Below are 23,697 nucleotides of genomic sequence, written 5' to 3' on the forward strand. Positions count from 1 at the left end.
TAGCTGAATGTGCACACACTTTCCACACTTATACGAGCCAGACACACCAGAGTGGTTGACCTCCAACATCAAGCACGTAGCACACTGAACCAGCTTGGCAGTCATGTCTTCACCCTCTTCAACTGTGGCGTAATCACTTCACTCAACCTCCTTGTCAAAGACTCCTGACCTAAAGCCTCACTCTTCAATCCACAGGATCTTCCTTGGACCCTCTTTTTGGGGCAAGTCTGTGGACATTTAATTTAGGTTAGAGGAGGAGGGAGGGAGGGAGGTCCTACTTTGTAGGACATGGGGTCTAGAACACATCCACTCAAATAACAATCACTTACCTTCCCGACTGGCTTTGTGCTCTACCTTCACTTCCGCCCAGCTCCTGCTGCTATCTGATGCGAAAAGACCGTTGGCGTCGAGGTAAACAATAAATAACAATCTTAAATAACAATCACTTACCTTGCCTTTCCAATCAGTCCTTGCCTTTCCAAATACATGTACATCCTGTCCCTCAGGTTTCCCTCCAACAACTTGCCCACCACCGATGTCAGACTCACTGGCCTATAGTTCCCTAACTTGTCCTTACCACCCATCTTAAATAGTGGCAACACGTTAGCCAACCTCCAGTCTTCCAGCACCTCACCTGTGACTATCAATGATACAAATACCTCAGCAAGAGGCCCAGCAATCACTTCTCTAGCTTCCCACAGAGTTCTCGGGTACACCTGATCAGGTCCTGGGGATTTATCCACCATTATGTGTTTCAACAAATTCAGCACTTTCTCCTCAGTAATATGGACATTTTTCAAGATGTCACCATCTAGTTCTCTACATTCTATATCTTCCATGTCCTTTTCCACAGTAAATACTGATGCAAAATACTCGTTTAGTATCTCCCCCATTTTCTGTGGCTCTACACAAAGGCCGCCTTGCTGATCTTTGAGGGGCCCTATTGTCTCCCTAGTTACCCTTTTGTCCTTAGTGTATTTGTAAAAACCCTTTGGATTCTCCTTAATTCTATTTGCCAAAGCTATCACATGTCTCCTTTTTGCCCTCCTGATTCCCCTCTTAAGTATACTTCTCCTGCCTTTCTACTCTTCTCAGGATTCACTCGATCTATCCTGTCTGTACCTGACATATGCTTCCTTCTTTTTCTTAACCAAGCCCTCAATTTCTTTAGTCATCTAGCATTCTCTTTACCTACCAGCCTTTCCTTTCACCCTAACAGGAATATTATTTCTCTGGATTCTCTTTATCTCATTTCTGAAGGCTTCCCATTTTCCAGCTGTCCTTTTACCTGCAAACATTGCCCCCAATCAGCTTTCGAAAGTTCTTGCCTAATACTGTCAAAATTGGCCTTTCTCCAATTTAAAACTTCAACTTTTTGATCTGGTCTATCCTTTTCTATCACTATTTTAAATCTAATAGGATTATTGTCGCTGGCCCCAAAGTGCTCTCCCACTGACACCTCACTCACCTGCCCTGCCTTATTTTCCAAGAGTAGATCAAGTTTTGCACCTTCTCTAATATGTGCATCCACATACTGAATCAGAACATTTTCTTTCGTATACTTAACAAATTCCTCTCCATCTAAACCCTTAACACTGTGCCTTCTCTTGCCTGAGGCATGGTAACCCTCAGGTTAAATAACTAGTTGTTTCTCTCTCATGGGAGAGCAGTCCTATGATCCAGTAGGTAATCCTTACCCTAACTTTTACCTGTATTAAGAAGTGCCCAGAGTAAGAATAATTAACTGCAGGAAAGCCAACTTCAAAGGACTAAGAATGGATTTGGAGCAGATAAATTAAAACAAGAAAGCATCATACTTGAATAAAAAGGTTTAAAGATAATCTAGTTCTTCTACAGTGACGGTATGTTCCTTCAAAGCGAAAGGATAGGTAAAGCAAATTTAGAGCTCTCTGGATGATTATAGAAGTGGAAAGTAAGATGAAGAGGAAAAAGTACACTTATTACAAATATCTGGTGGATGATATAACTGAAAACTCAGGTAAAGTAAAAGGCTTGGTGGGGAAAGTGAAAATTTGTTTTGTTTGCTTTAAGAATTTAAGTTTGATCAAAGACTAGCAACTAACTAAAAGGAATCATAGAGCATAGAACTGTATAGCACAGGAATGGCCCTTTGGCCCAAGATGTTGTGCCGAACGTGACACCAGATTAAACTAACCCCTTCTGCCTGCCCTTGGCCCATATCCCTCCATTTGTTGCATATTCATGTGCTTATCTAAAATTCTCTTAAACACCCTATCGTATCTGCCTCCACCAGCACCTCTGGCAGTGCATTCCAGACTCCTACCACTTTGTGTACAAAACGTTGTCCTTCACATCTCCTTTGAACTTTCACCTTCACATCTCAAATCCATGCTCTCTAGTTTTAGACATTTCACCTCTGCGCAAAAAGATTCTAACTGTCAACTTTATCTATGTATCTCGTAATATTATAGATTTTATCAAGTCTCCCCTCAGCCTCCACCACTCCAGAGAAAACAACCTCAGTTTTTCTAGCCTCTCCTTTATAGCTCATTCCCTCTAATCCTGGTAATCCTCTTTTGCACGCTCCCCAGAGCATCTACATCCTCTTGTAATGTGGTGACTTGATTTGAGTGTAGTACTTCTAAGTCTGGCCAAACCAAAATTTTATAAAGCTTCCTGACTCTTGTACTCAATTCTCCGACCAATGAAGGCAAGGATGCTATATGTGTTTTCTATCACCCTTTCTACTTGCGTGGTCACTTGCAGGGAACTATGGACTTGAACCCCAAGATCCTTCTGTATGTCAATGCTGTTTAGGGTTCTGCCATTAACTGTGTAGTTTTCCTTAACACAAAAAAGTCAAAACAACAGAACTTTTAAAAGGGAGAGGAACAGACAAAGGAAGCACATGGTGAGGTCAGTGCAGGTGAGTGTGTGAGAGAGAGAGAAAGAAACTGACACAGCAGTGAACCTGCACAGGTACTGCCTTTGTTTGAATTCATGTATTGCTGGATATAAAAGAGACCTAAGGGGCAACCTTTTCACGCAGAGGGTGGTACATGTATGGAATGAGCTGCCAGAGGAAGTGGTGGAGGCTAATACAATTGCAACATTTAAAAGGTATATGAATAGGAAGGGTTTGGAGGGATATAGACCGAGTGCTGGCAGGTGGGACTAGATTGGGATGGCATATCTAGTCGGCATGGACAAGTTGGATCAAAGGGTCTGTTTCTGTACTGTACATCTCTGTGACTTTATTTGATCTCTCAAAGTGCAGCACCTCACTTAAAAGGGTGGTAAAAGGGAAAGTGCAGCAGATTAGGGACCAGCAAGGGGACTTATGTGTGGAAGCAAGATGTATAGCTGAAGTATGTACTGGAACATCTTTATTTCTGAGATAAAGAGATATTAGCCTGGCAAAAGAGGAGATAATTCAGTCAAGAAAGAAAGAACTCAAAGAAGTTATAACTGCTGAGAAAGTAATATTGAATATTCTGTCCACCTCAAATTAATAAGGCACAAGGATCGGATGACATGTATCCGAGGACACTAAGGGAAGTGAAAGAGGAAATTATCTAATTACTGACCAAAATGTTCCAGACTTCTTCCGACTCAAGAGTGATGCCAGAGGATTGGAGAATAGCAAATGTTATGGCCTTATTTTAAAAATTACAGTGCAAGGATAAGCCAAGTCAATTTAACTTCATTGTTTGGGAACCGTTAGAAATAATAATTCAGTGCAAAATTAATCGTCACATAAAATGCAGGTTGTTTCAGGAGTGCCAACATGGATTTCTTAAAGGAAAATCATGTTTAACTGACTGGTGTTTTTGAAAAAAATAAGAGGGTTGATTTGGATAAAGCTGTTGATGTGCTGTACCTGAAATTCTAAAAGGCATTTGATATAGTACCGCACAACAGACTTACAAATAAAGTAATAACTCATGGAATAAAAGGGACAGTAGCAACACTGATATAACATTGGTTACATGATAGGAAACAAAATGGTTGGTGAAAACATTGGTTAGTGAAATGTATTTGGTCAAGGAAGGTTTGGCATGGACATTCCCAGGGTCAGTGTTGGGACCTTTTGCCTGATGTATATTAATCTGATTATTTCATTTTGGTGTACTGGGCATAGCTTCCAGAGTTGAAGATGTTGAAAGCATTTTGAATTGTGTACAGGGAAATGTCTAGCTTCAAATTGACAGAGACAAGTTGGGGGGATGTATGGAACACATGGCATGTGAAAGTCAATGTAGAGAAGAGTTAAGTGATTTATTTGATGAGTGTTACGCCTCACTGGGGTAGCGTGCTAGAAATCAAGCTTCACTGTTCTTGGAGTCATCACAAAATATACAGGTACACAAAATTCCCCAATTTATCTGTTGACTCAGGTTTCTAGACTTCACAAGATCTAACAAGAATCACTATTTATTGCAAATAGTTTATGGCTAGAGATAAACTATTATGAACTACAACACACAAGTCAACTGATTAAAACTCTCAGCCCCTAATAAAAATTATTGCATGCATTCATGCAGTCAGGCAGAAGGATCATGGCTGGAGGAAAACACTTGGAAAGAAATTCAATGATCTCTGATCACAGGGTTTCTGAGATGATTCTTTTGGTTTATCAGGATTTGCTGAGCTTCCACCCTACTTTACATGATTGCAGGAGGCAGGGAGTGACTGGCTCTCACTTACAAAGTCTCTGATTTATTTCTTAAAATTCACAGCAGACAACAACAGATGAGGGAAATAAACCAAGCTTCCTCCAGGCTTAAGGTGTTTTTACTGCAGGGAAAAGGATAGTTCCTTCCTTTTGGAAGGTACAATAGCTTTTGACAAAATATTCACACCACAAGCTGTTCAGCTACCTGGAATCCTGTTGCTTTACTCTTGATAACTGGTCACCATTCAACTTACTGTTGCCAGTCAAATTTCCCTTTGTACACACTATCTGACTCCGGTAGGTATGTAGTAATCTCCCTAATGTTTCAGCAATCAGTAGTTTAAACAACACTTACAATGAATGTTGGTCATTTGCTTTTAAAGCCTGTTGTAACCTTTTCACAGTCTTTGGTTTTTAAAAAGTTCTTTTCCCGTTTCAGTCCATAAGCAAAAACACAGAAAAATAAGATACGGTCTTCATGTTGGAAGGACACAGAAAGATAATATTAAAACAAGGTGAATTTCTAAAATTGACCCAGAAGCAAATGGACATATTTATTTGTACATAAATTGTTGAAGGTGCAGGGCAAGTTGAAACAATAGATACAATATACTTACAATATATTGTATAATACAATTATACAATATATTCATTAATAGGAGGACACAGCACAAGAGCAAGGAGTTTATGTTAATCGTACAGGATAATTTGATTCAACCTGAACTGGAATATTGTTTTCTGTTTTGAGTACCACACGTCTGGAAAGGTGGGAATTCATGTGAGACCATGGAGAAAAGGTTGTTAAGAATGGTTCAAGGGGATAAAGGACTTCAATTATATAGATAGTTTCGAAAATTTGGGACCATGGAGAAGGAAGGTTGAGAGATTTGAAAGATATATTCAAGATTGAAAGCAGTCTAATCTGGTACGAGTGTTGAGAATGAGATGTTATAGATTTAATTGGCAAGAGAACTGATGCAGACCTGAGGACAATTGTCTTTCATGCATTGTGTAGTTAAAATCTGGAATAGGCTGCCACGTCAGAGGCAGCCATCTAGGCATTCCAGAAAGAATTGGATGATTATATGAAAATGAAATGTGAAGTTTACATGAAGGAGCTGGTCTTGAAGTGGCACTAGGTATTTTGCTAATTTGGAGAGTCGAGATATAGAGCTGAAAATGTGTTGCTGGAAAAGCGCAGCAGGTCAGGCAGCATCCAGGGAACAGGAGAATCGATGTTTCGGGCATAAGCTTTTCCAGCAACACATTTTCAGCTCTGATTTCCAGCATCTGCAGTCCTCACTTTCTCCTCAGAGTCGAGATATAGTAAGCCAAATGGCTTCTTCTGTGCTGTAGTGGTTTTTTATGGTAGAGTGATACACGAATAACATTTAAATGAAAAGCAGTGGACTTTGCATAATGTAACTTTGAAAATGATTTTCATTTATACAGCACTTCATAATCTTAGAAATTCTTAAACTGCTTTACAGCCAATAATATATTTTGTTTGCATTTACATTTTCAATAAATGAATATAAACGTACTAAATGTGGTCATTTTATTCTCCTTCATCTGCAAATTATTTGAATTTTTAACTTTAGCTGTTGTGACTGTAACAAGGTCAGCCAAGTGGACACCATGGAATGAGTTCCCTGATTGGGGCTGTTAATCTGATTCAAACAGGGAGCCCTTGTGACAAATATAAACAAGAATGTCAAGCATCCTGTTCACTCTAAGAGCTGGCTCTGAAGAAGCTGGATCAGTGTCAAGGACTCTCCAAGTGTAAATAAAGGGTGACTTGGTGACGGGTTACTGGCCTCTGTGGAGTTATTTCACTGGCAAACTTCTTTAAGACAGATTGTGTATTTTGTGGTTAACAGAATAGCAGGCCATTTACGAAAAAGCTTTTTGCAAACTATGGTATTTTTCAAGGGATGGAAACAATGCAGACTGAATTTTGCTGGTTGACAACAAAAATAAAATCAAATTAAATCACTTTGAATATTTAATGAAAAACACTCATGATTTTTCTTTCTTGCCAACACTGAGATTTACAGCTTGGGACATTCCTCCACCGTGTTGTCAGATCTTTTGTTGTCTTGCCCCCTTCTGCTAATGACAGGCATAAAAAGATAGTGAGCTAATCTGGAGATTCATCCCTTCCCTGTTCAATTCCAATATTTTCCAGCCTTATCTCAGGTTCTGTACTCATAGTGCTACAAATCTAATAACAATCCTGTCAGTGCCACTAGTCCCATGCCCCCCTTCATTTCGCTAACTCTCACCTGTACTGCCAACCATGAGGTACCAAACTCCAACCTGCTACATTTTGCAAAGCATTCTAACCATATCTAAGAGTTAAGAAATAATATAAGAACTAAAAGGGTGCATGTAACAAAAAAAGCTATATGAAATCAAATATAGGAGGATTTGATTGCAACAGTAAAGCAGTTGTCCTGTTATACGAGGCCTGATGAGACCAAATCTGGAATATTGTGTGCAATTTTGGTCACTTTATCTGCAGGAAGATGTACTGCCATAGAGGCAGTGCAGCAAAGGTTCACCAAACTAATTTCTGGGATATAGAGATTATCCCATGAGGTAAGATATAGAATTAGTTTGTTTGCTCATGGAATGTGGGCATTGCTGTCTAAGCCAGGATTTATTGCTCTTTTCTAATTGCCTTGGAGAAGATGACGAGATGCCTTTTGCAACTCCTGCAGTCCTTCAAAGTTGTTAGGACAGTTATAAACTAGATCAAACTTGGTTACCTACATAGCTGGTTTACGATACAGAGTGACACCAACAGGATGGATTTAATTCTCATTCCAACTGAGGTCCCCATGAATGACCCATCTTCTTAATGCCGCTCCTTGCCTGATGTGTAGTGAGTCTCTGCCTGTCTAGGCCAGCATTTATTTCCCATTTCTGATGGGTATATGAATAGAAATGGTTTAGAGGGCTATGAGCTGTGATAAATGGGACTACATTAGGTTAGGCTACCTGGGCAGCATAAATGATTTTCGCTGAAGGGTCTGTTTCCATACTGTACATCCCTATGATTCTATAACTGAATGTGTGGTAAGGAGGTAGAAGGTGAATGCACGGCATGAGATTGGTCATTGGTTATATGGACTCCATGATTGAGGATAAGAGTGCAGAGAAGATCTTGGTATACAGTTACCACAGAGTAGTGAAGGTTGCAGAAAGACTTCTTGCAATGGGGTCAGCATGAAGGCAGCAGCTGGCAATAGGGGAAATAGTTGTCAGATGTTGGGTTCAGAGGTGATAAGGAACAATATCTTCCACTGTAAGGGCAGAGGCCTGGCATAATAAGTTGGAATTGCAGCAAGGATATGAAGACCATCCCGGTTCTAGATTAGAGTGGTGCTGGAAAAGCACAGCAGTTCAGGCGACATCCAAGGAGCAGGAAAATTGACGTTTCGGGCAAAAGCCCTTCATCAGGAATGAACACCTCACCTTCTGCCTCGGAACACTTCAACCCCAGGGCATCAATGTGGACTTCACCAGTTTTCTCATTTACCCTTCCCTCACCTCACCCCAGCTCCAAACTTCCAGCTCAGCACTGTCCCCATGACTTGTCCTATCTGCCTTCTTCCTTTCCACCCTGCAGGCACTCTGCCTCTATTCCTGATGAAGGGCTTTTGCCCGAAACGTCAATTTTCCTCCTCCTCGGATGCTGCCAGATCTGCTGTGCTTTTCCACACCACTCTAATCTAGAATCTGGTTTCCAGCATCTGCAGCTCTTGTTTTTACCCTATGAAGACCATCCCCTCAGCATAGGATCTGTTGCCAAAGATTGAGCAAGTATGGGATGACTGAGAACTGTGACACTCCAGATAGTTTGTCAGTAAGATTTACAAGCTAAAAACCATATGCTTCACAGCACATCATATGTCTTGCCATGTTCTGTCAGTTGCTGTCAAAGTCATTGGTTATTGAAATCTCAGCAAAGTAGAAAGTACACTGTCACTTGCACAACTTTGTTATTCCAAATCTTCAAATTCTACTGTGCCAACAACTCAACAATACAAATCTAGCCCAGTGTTTCTTTGATATCTACTATTCCCAGGACCTGAAAGTCAAGCTATTTTAGCAGAATAAACTAAATAATTACACAAACCCAATCGTTGAAATGAAATTAAGTGTTAATGACAAATAATTAACAATAAATGTGTGGGTCACAATGAAAATTAAGTTTTTCGTAAGGAACAGTGATACCAACCAGTACTGAAGCTAATAGGTTTAAAACTTCCTTTTCTTATAGGTTATGTTTTCTAGTGCAAGATATGTATGGTTTATTTGGTGAAGTTCATCATCATACATTCTGCTCATTGGAAGAGGACATGCAGATTCAAAGTGCCTGCTGGGAAGGAAAGGAATGCTATCTAACGGGAATGAAGGTTCTACAGAGAACAACAAGAGGGAGGTAAGCATTCAGAAAATGTATTTGCATTTATAAGATCCTATACTTTCAATGAGTTATTTCTTGCAAACGAATCTGATTTGCAGTGATCCAAAGATTTACTGGATTCTAGATACCTTTGATCTATATGACATATAAGACCTTAGCGTTGAAATTGCAGCATTATTGATGGCAAAACTGTCATATTTTATAAGCCTGTGGGCTTAGCATGTATCTTGTTAATAGTACTATTGACAGTATCACTGGCATTTATGATTTGTGCACGGTATTGCTCAGATATCCGATCTGTTGGTGTCTCACTTTCCTCGTGACTCTCAAAATAGCACGGAAGGTACCATTTCAAAGTTAATACAATTGAAGATAAAGATTACCATTTTCTAGTGGGAAGGCAGTTAATTATAAATCATGTTGATCCTTGTACTTTACCCTCAAGAGTAAGGAGATTTAGAAGTTACCTAATTAGAACAAAGTTTGAAGTAGATGACTAATGTGGATGGACATTGGAATGTGTTGCCAGTTTATGATGTCACCATATAACTATAATGCTATTTGGCTAAACATCCTAAATTCATATTATTTTGTGGATTGTATGTGCTGTTTATGCAAAGGGTACAGGGAAATTGATACTTGCCATATTTTTGCCATATTTTTGATGTTAAATTCTAATTACTTTGGGAGTAGTTTAAATATTTAACTAGCTCCACACATTTGTCAGATAAAAGGCTTAAGCAGCATAATATGCTCATCATGCTGCATCGTAGTTAATATTCTTTTTTATATGTACAGGTACAAGGGGACATAGCTTTAAATTGAGGGGTGATAGATATGGGACAGATGTCAGAGGTAGTTTCTTTACTCAGAGAGTAGTAGGAGTGTGGAATGCCCTGCAACAGTAGTAGACTTGCCAAATGTAAAGGCATTTAAATGGTCATTGGATAAACATACGGATGAAAATGAAATAGTGTGGGTAAAATGGGTTTCAGATTGATTCCACAGGTCGGCACAACATCGAGAGCCGAAGGGCCTGTATTGAGTTGTTATGTTCTATTAAACAACATGTATTTTGGAAACAAGGCTGATCAATAATTTAAGCAAATAATTTTCTTACATAGTTGCCAATTTGTTCAGTATAATTTGTAATGATTTATGACAACTTGCATGGTATAATAAAAGCTGTGACAACAATCATTTGAACTAATGCAAACATAATGAGATTCTATTATAAATCAGGACTCCAAAGGTTTCCCTTCGAACTTAATATGACAGAAATGACTGTCAATATTGTACATTGAACTTAACAATTGTTTGAGACTTGGTAAAGATTTCGCTACAGTAGCCCAATTCAGTAGTGCTACTCAAGGTTTGTGTAAAGATTTGTACACAACCACCCAAACACACAAGAGAAGCTGAATTAGAGAAACAAGTCCTAACCTTGTTCAAAAGGGCTGCATCACACTGCAGCACTTCTGATCTGCGAAGAGAGGAAGAAGAACACCTCTACAAAGTCTTTGCCAAGAATGGATATCCCCACAACTTCATATGCAGATGCCTGGCAGATAAACAATGCGATGAGGCTATGCCAGAACTCAGCAGACTAACTACTCTACCTTACTTAAAAAACCATCTCGGAACTGACAGCCAAATTTCTCCAACCACTTGAATGCATCACAGCCCATAAACTGACAGCTATACTCCGATACCAACTCACAGAACAAAGGACACAGTATTCATCATGTGCAGGACAAACGTGGTGTACAAGATTCCATGCAAGAACTGCAGAAAACTCTGTAAAGGACAAACAGGCAGACAACTAATGATCCGCATTCATGAAAATCGACTAGTCACTAAATGCCATGAATAGCTGTCCCTAGGAGCTATACCTGCTGATGAAAAGGACCACAAATTTGACTGGGATAACGCAATAATAATAGGACAAGCCAAACCGAGGGCAGCCAGAAAATTTCCAGAAGCATGGCACGCATTTACGGACTCCATCCATAAACACATTGACCAGGGCGCAGTATACCGACCACTGCAACAAACAACCAGAACTGGCAACCGGAAGCAGTGGGAGCGAAACCAAATAAATTCCAACTGACAGTAAGCAGCGTTTCATGGGAGGCTCCATAGCTCTGCAAACCAACTTCCCAGCTCAATGAATATACCTACAACAACTTCAATAGTGCGATTTTTTTGGATTGTGACTGAAATATATTTTGGCAATGCAAGTTGCTTTGTTGTTTCTGGAGAAGAATATAATGTAAAGTCATCATAGTCCCATTAGACTAAGATGACTGGTGGTGACTTTAACCTGAAGGTCTCCACACCACAGGTGAGATTGAGCAAGAATTGAACTGCGCTGTTGGCATCACGCTATGTGGTAAACTAGCCATCTAGCTAACTGAGTGAACAGATTAGCCAATGAACAGACCCTTGAAAGAGACTATGGTCCTGTGTGCTATGTCAAAATTTAATTTGTTTATATGAAGTTTGGCTTTGAAATCTGGTGAAAAGTGGGCTACAACACTGGGTTAATATATATCTAAGGAGATATGTTTTGTACAGAGTCATCTGAGGTTATTGCATCCTCCATCTACACACATTTAATACTTGGAATGTTAGAATACTTCATCAGGTGGTAGTGGATTGAGCCCTCCACTACCACCTGATGAAGGAGCGACGCTCCGAAAGCTAGTGTGCTTCCAATTAAACCTGTTGGACTATAACCTGATGTTGTATGATTTTTAACTTTACTCTGTGAGGCTTTGTAACTCAGGGAGGAGCAGCTAAAAGAGCAAGCTGGGAATTCACCTTCTCTTGGAAAGGAAAGGCTCACAGTAATCATCATGTTCACATAGGTGATCTTGCTATTAATTAATGTGATCTTGGATGTATTTTCAGAACTCCCCAGTTGTATATATTCAAGGCTATATGGACTTCAGAAAGGCATTCAACAAAGTTTCCCATGGGAGACTGGTTAGCAAGGTTAGATCGCACAGAATAAAGGAAGAACTAGCCATTTAGATACAGAACTGGCTCAAAGGTAGAAGACAGAGGGTGGTGTGGACTGTTGTTTTTCAGACTGAAGGCCTGTGACCAGTGGAGTGCCACAAGAATTGGTGCTGTGTCCACCACTTTTCATCATCGATATAAATGATTTGGATGTGAGCATAAGAGGTAGAGTTAGTAAGTTTGCAGTTGACACCAAAATTAGAGGTGTAGCGGACAGCGAAGAAGGTTACCTCAGATTATAACGGGATCTTGATCAGATGGGCCAGTGGGCTGAGAAGTGGCAGATGGAGTTTAATTTAGATAAATGCGAGGTGCTGCACTTTGGGAAAGCAAATCTTAGCAGGACTTATACACTTAATGGTAACGTCCTAGGGAGTACTGCTGAACAAAGAGACCTTGAAGTACAGGTTCATAGCTCCTTGAAAGTGGAGTCGCAGGTAAGTAGGATAGTGTAAACGGCGTTTGGTATGCTTTCCTTTATTGATCAGAGTATTGAGTACAGGAGTTGGGCGGTCATGTTGCGGCTTGTCGAAGGCTGAGGGGTGACCTTATAGAGGTTTACAAAATTATGAGGGGCATGGATAGGATGAATAGACAAAGTCTTTTCCCTGGGGTCGGGGAGTCCAGAACTAGAGGGCATAGGTTTAGGGTGAGAGGGGAAAGATATCCCCTGGGGAGTTCTGAAGGGGAGAGTGGGCGGCACGTTGGCACAGTGGTTAGCACTGCTGCCTCTCAGCACCAGAGACCGGGTTCAATTCCCGCCTCAGGCGACTGACTCTGTGGAGTTTGCACGTTCTCCCCGTGTCTGCGTGGGTTTCCTCCGGGTCCTCCGGTTTCCTCCCATAGTCCAAAGATGTGCAGGTTAGGTGAATTGGCCATGCTAAATTGCCCGTAGTGTTAGGTAAGGGGTAAATGTAGGGGTATGGGTGGGTTGCGCTTCGGCGGGTCGGTGTGGACTTGTTGGGCCGAAGGGCCTGTTTCCACACTAAAAAATATAAAAGAGACCTAAAGGGCAACATTTTCAGTGGTACGTGCTTGGAATGAGCTGCCAGAGGAAGTGGTGGAGGCTAGTACAATTGCAACATTTAAAAGGCATCCGGATGGGAATATGAATAGGAAGGGTTTGGAGAGATATGGGCCGAGTGCTGGCAGGCGGGACTAGGTTAGTTTGGGATATCTGGTCGGCATGGATGAGTTGGACCCAAGGATCTGTTTTCGTGCTGTACGTCTCTATGACTTCACATCTTGTGAGTGCAGAACCAAGGTACCATTGTAGTTAATGAGTATGCTCTTACTTTTGACTCAGATGAAAGTGTTGAGAAAAAATTCTCTTCTGACATTCTTACTATCAATCGATAAAAAGAAAAGTTTATTGTTCATGGGGCTTTTTATTGACAAAGTTTGTCACCTTCAATTATTTAGAGTGCAAACTCTGGCAAAAATAAAGGAGAGAAAATACAATAATAATGACACCCTCCTACTGACAAAAGCATGCTCAGCATGGCCTCATTGCAACAAACATGTTATTTCACCGTAAAGATGGAGGCTTTCTGGATCAAAGCACTGGCAGATCCAGATTTATATTGTTTGGATAAGATGTCTGAGTGATGTCAGTATCATTTGATCCACATTTGGGACTGATGCCTTGTATAAGGCAATAAGATGTAGGAGCAGAAGCAAGCCATTCAACCCATCAAATCTGTTCTGGCATTCACTCACGTTATGGCTGATCTGAAATTCCTCAACTCCACTGCTTTTCCACATAGTCCTTGATTTTCTTAGTGATTAACAAAATGTCTATTTCAGCTTTGAACAGACTCAATAACCCAGCCTCAGTTATTCTCTGCAATAAAGTATTCCATAAATTCACTACCCTCTATGGAAAGAAATTCCTCCTCATCTGTGTCTAAAACAGGTACACCCTTCTTCTGAGATTATGACCTCTGGTCCTAGACTCTCCCACCTGTATCTACCCTGTTAAATCACCTAAGAATCTTGTAGGAAGCATTCAAAGCTTTTTTGAAACCACCTGGGCCACGTATAGATCTATAGACCAAGTGAAATGGACAGCACCCCCTTCTTCAGGATGATACACCATTTATTAATGCCTGAAAGAATGTTATCATCAACTCTATGATTATATAGGAGAAAGTGGGGACTGCAGATGATGGAGATCAGAGTCGAGAGTGTGGTGCTGGAAAAGCACAGCGGGTCAGGCAGCATTTGAGGAGCAGGAGAATCAATGTTTCGGGCATAAGTCCTTCATTAGGAATTGTTCTCCTGCTCCTTGGATGCTGCTTGACTTGCTGTGCTTTTCCAGCACCACACTCTCGACTCTATGACTATGTGTCCACCGTGGCAAATGACATCTCCAATCCAGGGGAGGACTTAATGGTAGAGCCCTGCGAAGTGTTGCCAAATAAAGAGATCTAGGGGTGTAGGTTCATAGTTCCTTGAAAGTGGAGTCACAGGTAAACAGAATAGTGAAGAAGGCATTGTCATGCTTATCTTTATTTGTCATTGAGTATAGGAGTTGGGAGGTCATATGGCAGTGTAAAGGACATTGGTGAAGCCACTTTCAGAATACTGCATTCAGTTCTGGTCTCCCTGCTCTAGGAAGGACGTCGTTCAACAAGGGTGCAGAAAAGATTTACAAGCATGTTTTCGGGGTTGGAAGTTTTGAGCTCTCAGGAGAGGCTGAATAGGCTGGGGCTATTTTCCATGGAGAATTGGAGGCTGAAGGGTGATCTTATAGAAGTTTACAAAATCATGAGGGCCGTGAATAGGGTGAATTGCCAAAATCTCTTTCCCAGGGTAGGGGAGCCCGAAACTCGAGGGAATAGTTTTAATATGAGGGTGTGGTGGGGGAGTTTCGGGGTGGGGTGGGGGTGGTGGTGGGGGGCACTGGGGCAAATCTAAAAGGGACTGAAGGGGCAACTTTTTCACATAGAAGGTGGTGTGAGTATGGAATGAGCTGCCAAAGGAAATAGTGGAGGCTAGTACAAATACAGCATTTAAAAAGCATCTGGATGGATATATGAATAGGAAAGATTTAGAGGGATATGAGCCAAATACTAGCAAATGGGTCTATGTTATTTAAGCTATCTGGTGGGCATGGACAAGTTGAACTGAAGGGTCTGTTTCTGTACAACCCTGATTCTATGATGACTGTGCTTATTAAGAAACCGATTGATACATCTTGTTTAAATCTTGATATTGTTAAGGCATTTAATTGGTCACCTTTAATAACTGGTAAAAGGCATTTTTACTTTAACTATTGTCCATGGAGTAATGGGAATGAGAGCAACAATGCCTTAGTTATAAATAACTGTCACTATCTAAGTTTAATATATTATCGCAAAGTGCGAGAGAAACTCAGCAGGTCTGGCAGCATCTGTAGGAAGAGAAAGAGAGTTAATATTTTGAATCCCATGATCTTTCATTGGGACTGTTATATACTGTCAATGGCTAATAGTTCTTAGCTGAATTGATTTTTGTTTATTTGGATATGGCCTAGCCTCTTTGAAAGCTGCATTTAATTTGCATGGAAGTGAATGCTGTAATATTGATACCACAATAATCTGCTACTTATTTTGTTGCTTTGAATCTTTTTGAAAACTGGATAGCGTGATTGTTGATTAGCAAGTATCGTCAGATCAATTGGTTGTGAAATGTCAACCTGAACAAGCTGGAGCATGTTTACTTGACACTTCAGTGCCTTTGTTTGGCATATGCTGTTCAGTGTAATACTAAACCCTGGTTGAGCAGGTTTTTCCTCTTTCAAAAGGCTCTTTGCAGACTAAGACAGTTACTGTCAAGTACTATCACAACCACCTGATGAAGGAGCGGCGCTCCGAAAGCTCGTGTGCTTTCACTTAAACCCGTTGGTGTTGTGTGATTTTTTAACTGTCAAGTGCAATATGTAAGAAAAAGAAGTTAGTCAGGGTGTGACCATTCTAGCAAGTTAGTTTTTCTTAATAGTGTTTTTATTTACATAAGCTTTGAAAGTCTGCTCTCGATTAGCAGACTTGCAGTAAGAGGTGCCTTGACAGAATAGTGATAGAAGGTGTAAGTGACATTTCTACAATAATAAATTGCTTGCTAATGCTCCAATATGGACAAAAGGGCTGAATTGGAGAGATAAGGGGAAAGTCACAACCTTTAACATCAAGACTGTATTTGACTGAATATGGTATCAAGAAGCCCGAGCAGAATTGTGGTCAATGGGAATAGTGAAAAGCTTCTCCATTAGTTGGACTCAATATTTGCCACAAAGGAAAGTTGTTGTGGTTCTTCAACTTAACCCTACAACATTGATGCGTGAATTCATTAGGCTAGCGTCCAGGCCCCAAACACCTTCATTAGTGATATTCCTTTTGTCATTTTGGGCAGAATGTGCAATCACCAACGGCCAATGTTCAGCACCATTCACGACTATTCAAATACTGAAATGGTCTGTGTCAGAAAGCTGCAAAACCTAGGCAATGTCCAAGCTTGGACTGAGAAATGACAAGTTCCAGGGAACTATATTTCCAATAAGAGAGAATCTAACCATCTGACCCTTACTTTAGATGGTATTATCATTGAATATCCAACTATCAATATTTGAAAACTTACCAAGGATTTAAAACTTAATTGGACTAGCCACATTAATACTGTGGCTAATAAGAGCAGAGATTGGGAATTCTGCAATGAGTAGCTCACTTCTCGAATTCCCAAAGTTTTTCCACCACCCATAGACCATCAATTTGTAACAGAACACTCTTTTGCCTGAAAGTGTACAGCTTCAACACTCGAAGCTCAGCACCATCTTGAATAAAGCGATATGTTTGATCTGAATCCATCCACAATTTAAACATGCACTCAATCTGCCGCTGATGTACAGTGGCAACAGTGTGTACCATTTACTGTAGCACCTGGCAAAGCCCCCATTGACAGCAACTGCCAATCCACACAAATTCTACCATTCTAAAGGAGAAGGGCAACAGATACGTAGGAACTTGAGCACCAGGAAATTTCCCTTCAAGTCACAAATCATTCTGCGATCATTAAAAATATATCATGTTCATTCAGTGTTGCTGAGCCAAAATCCTGAAGTTCCCTCCCTAAGAGCGCAATGTTAAAAATCACGCAACATCAAGTTGTAGTTCAACAGGTTTAATTGGAAGTGCTAGCTTTCGGAGCGCTGCTCCTTCATCAGGTGGTTGTGGAGTACACAATTGTAAGACACAGAATTTATAGCAAACGTTTACAGTATCATGTAACTGAAATTATGCATTGAAAAATACCTTGATTGTTTGTTAAGTCTCTCATCTGTTAGAATGACCATGTTAGGTTTACTTCTTTCATACGTAAATCACAAAACTTTTTTTTAAAGTTACATTGTCAGGTTAACTTTAACAATTGACATCAGCCCAGATAATATGTTGAAGGTGTTCGCCCCCCCCCCCCCGCCCCCCCGCCGTGTGCTGTTGTCTGTGTCATAATGCTTAGACTGATTCTAATCTAAAAAATGAGATAACAGAGTCTGACATGGATTCATGCAGTTTTTGAGCAAAGTACAATGTAACTCTGCAGGTACAAATTCACCCCACAAACGTATATGTGTATGTGGGTTTGTGTGTGTGTATGTGTGTGTGTCTGGGGTTGGGAGTTGTGAGAGTCTATGTTTGTGTGTGTGTGTGTGAGAGAGTGTAAAGGGGTCTAAGTGTGTAAGAGGGTGCGTGTGGGAGTGTGTGTGTATGTGAGTGTAGGAGTGTCTGTGTGTGTGTATAGTGCAATGGTGGTCACCTGTAGTGTGACATGAACCCAAGGTCCCGGTTGAGGCCCTCCCTATGGGTATCGAACTTGGCTATCAGCCTCCGCTCGGCCACTTTTCGCTGCTGCTAGTCCCGAAGTCTGCCTTGGAGGATGGTCACCTGAAGCTCCGAGGTCGAATATCCTGGACTGCTGAAGTGTTCTACAACTGGGAGAGAACACTCCGCTCTGTGTCGTGCGGTGCCCATTCATCTGTTGCCGTAGCCTCTGCTTGGTTTCACCAATTTACCATGCCTCAGGACATCCTTGCCTACAGCATATGAGAAAGACAACGTTGGCTGAGTCACATGAGAGGTTTCCCCACACATAATGGTGGTAATCCCATTGGATGATAACCTTGTGGTGCGTGATTTTTAACTTTGTGCACCCCATTCCAACACCGGCATCTCCAAATTGTTTGAAGAGCACAATGGTTCCAACGAACCCCATGGAATGTAGAGATTCAAGAAGGCAGAAAGGCACCACTTTCTCATGTGCAATTAGACATAGTAAATACTGATTTTGCCAATGGCACCCACATCCCATGAGCAATAAAATTAAAGAGATGGTAATCTACTTCTTCTTCTTGCTGATACTCATTTCTCATCCAAAATTGGTTCCCATGTAAAATTAGGTCAATCTGCAGAAATTGTTTTTTCATTAAGGAGTAGGTTTTTTTATTGTCCCTTGTGTTAATGCAGGCATCTGATATTTTGGACTCAAGGCCGTAAACATTCTTGCAGCAATGTGTCTGCTAGAAACTGCTATTGCTGGCTTGATTTCTCATGTCTTCTATGCATACACCTTTTTGGAGGATGAAATGTATGTCATGCAATTGTTCAGGACCATATTAATGAGAACCTCCTGAAATACCAAGCTTTCTAAATTTTCCATTTAATTCTTTTTGCCAAAAAAATAGACACTCAATGTTTACTGATTTATGATCGATTGAAATTAGCTATATTCTGAATAGATTAAAGTGATCCTATGGAAAATAACTTCAAGGTTGTGCTGGCTTTGATAGGTATTGTTGCTGCTGTTCCAATTTTTGAGGTTGGCTAAAGATTTGTTTTCAAAAGCCAGAATTCTAGCAACTCAAGCACATGCTCTCCAGCAGAACACCTAGTTTTGTTGATGGTCAGGATTCTTTTCTCTGTTTATAGTTTGTACTGGTAGGAATGTTATTTTTTTCTCCTGTAATGTCAGATGAGTCAAGTTGGTGTTCATTCTTAGATTTTTCCTATAGATAAATAAAAACCATGGGGATCCCAACATGAATTGCTTAAGTTTCCTTTGTAAGACCACAACAGTAGAGTACACATCTTGCATCTGTGAGGCCCCCACATTCATCTGCCAGCATCTCCATACTCCTTAAATTTCAAACTTGTGGACTGGACTACTGGAATGGGTGGTAGAATAAGACTTTATAAATTGTTCTTAAAGGGAAACAAGTAAGTTCCTGTGAAAAATTAGATTTTGGTGTTCTGAAAATAGCGAAGAAAGTAGGAGAGACCTGTTAGGACAGATAAGGAGGAGAAATTGACTCATCTCTTTTTAATTTTCTCTTGTAGGCTACAAAAAATGTTTTATTTGTTTGTACGCAGCTTTCATTCTTCATTTAAAACATATTTACCTTGATCAAAATTATGCAGAAAAATGACAAAGTTTGCTTGAGTGAAAGAAAGAAAGAAAGACCTGCTATGCTTTTCCAGCAACACACTCAACTCTGATCTCCAGCATCTGCAGACCTCACTGTCTCCCTGAAAGAAAGAGTAGTTTTATTATCTCCCAACCCTGAGAAAAGTAATAAAAACACATCAAATATATGCACAGGTACTGCTTTTAAAAAGAAAATACCATTTCTGGACAGGAAGAATAGGCTATTCATTTTTTTAGAAAAAGGTTCTTGGGGTCTTTGAGATGTTAGATTTTTGACTCATGTTCTGTGGCAGTGACAATGTTTGCAGATCTTGCGTTAATGTTGAATGGTTGTTATCGCAAGTTACTTTGTAACTGGCACAGATTTCAAGATGGAGATACAGGGAGAGAGAGCTTGGAAGTGTATTTGTTATTATCAGTTCACATTGCTTTTTTTCTGGTTTGCTGCTAAAGCAGCTGTTTACACAGGACCATTTGCAAACTCCCGAATCTACTCTGTTGTTGTTCCTAATTGAAAGCTCCGCAGTTAATATTTTATCTTCATATATGTTGATTTATTATGCAAGTGTGCATGAAACACAAGATGCAAATTCCTTGACACTGAGTCAGTTGAGTAGTTTCTTTCGGTTCTTAGGTAACATGGTAGTCTCAATGTGCAGCCAAATTTGTTTATTTCATTTGGGTTCTCTGGACTGACACAACCTGTAATCAGGGGATCACGACAGCTATCTTAGCTCAGCATTTGTACCCTTTTAAAAAAAAATCTGTGAAGGCCTCTGCTATTAAAATTCGATGACGGAAGTTTAATTACGATAGCCCAAGTTTATCATTGTCGGAACAGGCCTTGTTGAGATGAGTATGAGAAACAATAATTAAATAAAGAGAGAAAAAAGCAAAAAAGGCATCATGTGGCAACTCAAAAATGAACGAGTGTTACTGAGTGTTGTAGGATGTGATGGCAGAGACTAGGGGAGTGGAGAAACTATTATGCGGGGAGCAAAGTGACGAGTGCACATTGTCACAATTATTGATCAGTAATGAAAGGATAAGAGTGCAAAGCACTGCAGTCACTAGGAGGGTTGTCGGAATATGGGAGTACATTTGTGATTGTGCCATGAACAGAAGGGCTTGGTTGCTGTCAGAGTACAGAGGACACAACAGAACAACACATCTCTGTACAGTATGAGCAGCATATTCAAGAAGAATTGAAAATAGAATTTAAAAGTCTTATGCACAAAGGAGTGAAAATACAGAAACCAGAGCGAAGAAGTAATTTTATTGTAGATATACATTTTTGTATTTGTGTGCACACCGAGGAAAATATTTTACTAAAAGTAGCAAGCAACACTGGGCTGTCTTGAGGAGGTGTAGGACATGATATAAATGGAATGTTTCTTTTTTTCCCTTTATCCCAACCACAGTCTTAGAAACATTTAAACATTGGTGTGCCTGGTGTGTCTTAGCTAGTGGCACACTTGACACTTGAGTTAGACCCACTGACGAGCACAAGCTTAACACTGCGGTGCAGTCGAAAGGGAATGCTGCTTTGGTTCAAATGAGACGAGTATACTAGTCAATATTTATCCCTCAATCAATATCACAAAACTGATTGCCCATTATCATGTTTGCTATGCACAGGTTGACTACTGCATTTCATGCATTATAACAGGGACTATACTTCAAAAGTAATTAATTAACTGTTAATTGCTTTGGGGTTTGAAGGGATCTTGAAGGGACTAAGTAAATTCACATCTTTCCCTTTTACTTCTTCACTTCAAATAGTTATCACAATATGTATATTGCTTGCTATTTGTGATTTTTATGAAAGGAAAATTTTGGTCTTTTTATCTGACTTGTATATTATCTCTTAGGTCTTTAGGACTGTTCAGTCTGATTGATAGTCTTTGGCCTCCACTGATTTCTCCAAAGGTCCATGGCCAAAGCCAAGGCAGCCAAGAGGTAATGTGAGAGTTTGTTTTTGACTGATTTAAGTCAGGAAGGGCAGTCTGTTCAGGAGATAGTAAGGCACGATTTCAATTTATGATGGTACAAAACAGATAACAAAGTCAAAAGTGATTTGATTTTCTTGACAACAATAGGACAACGTCTATTTATATGCTGTCTTTTCCTTCACTAATATTCCTTAGTCTAGACCACGTAAGAGTGCTCATACTGCATGACAGTAGGAATGGGAAACACTTCTTTAGCAGGTTTCATCAATCAGTTGATGCTTAGATCTTCCTCTTCAACTGAAAACTGACAGTTTCCTGCATAAAAACAAATGGGCAAGGTTTTTTTTAAAAATATCTCGTCTTTATTCCTGCAAACACTGTGACTAGATCTTGCATGCCAGCAGCAATGAAAGGGCTGTTCAACTCCAGTATTTATTTATTCTTTTATTCTTATGAGCTGCAGTGACTGGGAACTTAAATCCTGTGCCAGAAGCTGGTAAGACGAGGAAGGAAAACAAATAAAATTGGTCATACGTCAAAAGAGGGCCTCCTAGAAAATCCATCATTTGGTTGTTTCCTTTCACTGTGTTGAAGGTGATTAATAAAATTTAAGAAATATTGTTTGCATTAAATTCATTACAATTTTTAACAAAAAATCTTTGAAGTTTCTAATAATGCTTGTAAGCATGGGAACATTGGACTTAAGAACTGTAGGAGAAGTAGGATACCTTTAAGCCTATCATTCATTAAGATCATGGCTTATCAGGTGTTGGTCTGAATTCCACTTTCCTCTGCCCTATTAACATGGAGTCCCTTGTCAATCGAAAATCCATTTAACTCAGCCTTAAAAAAAAATTTAATGATCCAGCCTCCAATGTTTTCTGGGGAAGAGAATTCCACAGGCTAACAACTTTCTGACAGAGTAACTCTCATCATCATCATCTCAAAAGCAAGCCCACTTCTTAAACTGTACAAGAGGAAACATACTCTAAGAATTCAGCCTGTCATGTCATCAGGATTTTATATTTCTTCAATAAAATCATTTCTCATTCATTTAAATTCCAATCTTTTCAAACTTTCTTCATTAGATAAGCACCTTATCCCAAGAATGAATTGAATGAACCTTCTTCATGCTTGCTTTTGTTACCTATCCTTCATTGTCATCAGAAAGTGACAATTCCCTTCCAATTGTCATTGCTCACATGAATTTATAAATAGAGAAAAAAAAGTCTCTGAAAACTGTTTAGTCTGTCGCAAGATTTGTAGTGTGGAATAAAACTAATGCGTCTAAAACAGCTGATATTTTCTAGTCCATAGATTTGATTACTGATGTGCAGTTGCCTGCTCCAAGTTTTTGCTATGTCCTTGCACCTCTTCCAGGAGAGGGGGGAATAAAGGTGCTTCAAAATGAAAATGTCTCTGACCTCTACCGGCCATCAGCATCGCACAATTTAAAGCATATTCTTCAGGTAATTGAATGATCTATGGATATGTCAAATAGTTTCAAACTTTGATTAATAATTAATTTTGGTCTTGTTTCTGACAACGGTGTTAACAAACTATTTGATCTACTTAGTTGTTTCAATCTATATGTCTTTATTGCAGATTCCAATATAAATATGCTATCCTTTTAAAATAAAATTAATAAAACAGCAGATTTATCATTATGTCATGAACTAAGTGACCTGGATTCAAAGCCAGCTTCAGCAGAAAATTTTGACTGAGGGCTTATTCCAGCATGGCAATATGGTCCGAGACATAAGGGACTTAATTTTTTTTTATTTCAAAAATATACTTTATTCATAAAATAATTTGATGGTCTGTACAGTTGGTCATGCCATACATATGTAAACATGTACATACAGAGATCAGAATTTATCATTTTTATACAGGTCTGTACATTTTTCAATCATATGCCCATATAATTAGCTGAGGCATCAGCAGAGACCAAATGACTGCATGGGACCTCTGTTCTTCGTTAGGCAGGCAGATGTTACACGGTGGTCTTTCCCCACCGCGCCTTGGCGGCAGTTGCCCCAAGCTTCAGCGCATCCCTCAACACGTAGTCCTGGACCTTGGAATGTGCCAGTCTGCAGCACTCAGTCGAGGTCAACTCCTTCAGGTGGAAGATCAACAGGTTTCGAACCGCCCAGAGAGCATCCTTCACCGAGTTG

The 23,697-nt window shown here is 40.0% G+C and overlaps 1 protein-coding gene and 1 long non-coding RNA gene across 6 annotated transcripts in view; one reads left to right on the forward strand and one right to left on the reverse strand.

Annotated features, from left to right (window-relative positions):
• Positions 1–23,697, forward strand: part of spidr (scaffold protein involved in DNA repair) — a 267,753-nt gene that overhangs the window by 193,223 nt on the left and 50,833 nt on the right. For all 5 annotated transcript variants that reach the window (XM_043688286.1, XM_043688285.1, XM_043688287.1 and 2 more), the window contains 3 exons: positions 8,946–9,107; positions 21,443–21,530; positions 22,834–22,992. In XM_043688286.1, coding sequence (XP_043544221.1) covers positions 8,946–9,107; positions 21,443–21,530; positions 22,834–22,992 — 409 coding nt within the window. The remainder of the gene's footprint in view (positions 1–8,945; positions 9,108–21,442; positions 21,531–22,833; positions 22,993–23,697) is intronic.
• LOC122549077 overlaps positions 18,143–23,697 on the reverse strand; it is a 20,041-nt gene continuing 14,486 nt past the window's right edge. Inside the window, exon 3 of the long non-coding RNA XR_006311399.1 lies at positions 18,143–18,183. This is a non-coding gene — a long non-coding RNA (uncharacterized LOC122549077). The remainder of the gene's footprint in view (positions 18,184–23,697) is intronic.

The sequence above is a fragment of the Chiloscyllium plagiosum genome, chromosome 4, assembly GCF_004010195.1.
Source record: "Chiloscyllium plagiosum isolate BGI_BamShark_2017 chromosome 4, ASM401019v2, whole genome shotgun sequence".
Lineage (NCBI taxonomy): Eukaryota > Metazoa > Chordata > Chondrichthyes > Orectolobiformes > Hemiscylliidae > Chiloscyllium > Chiloscyllium plagiosum.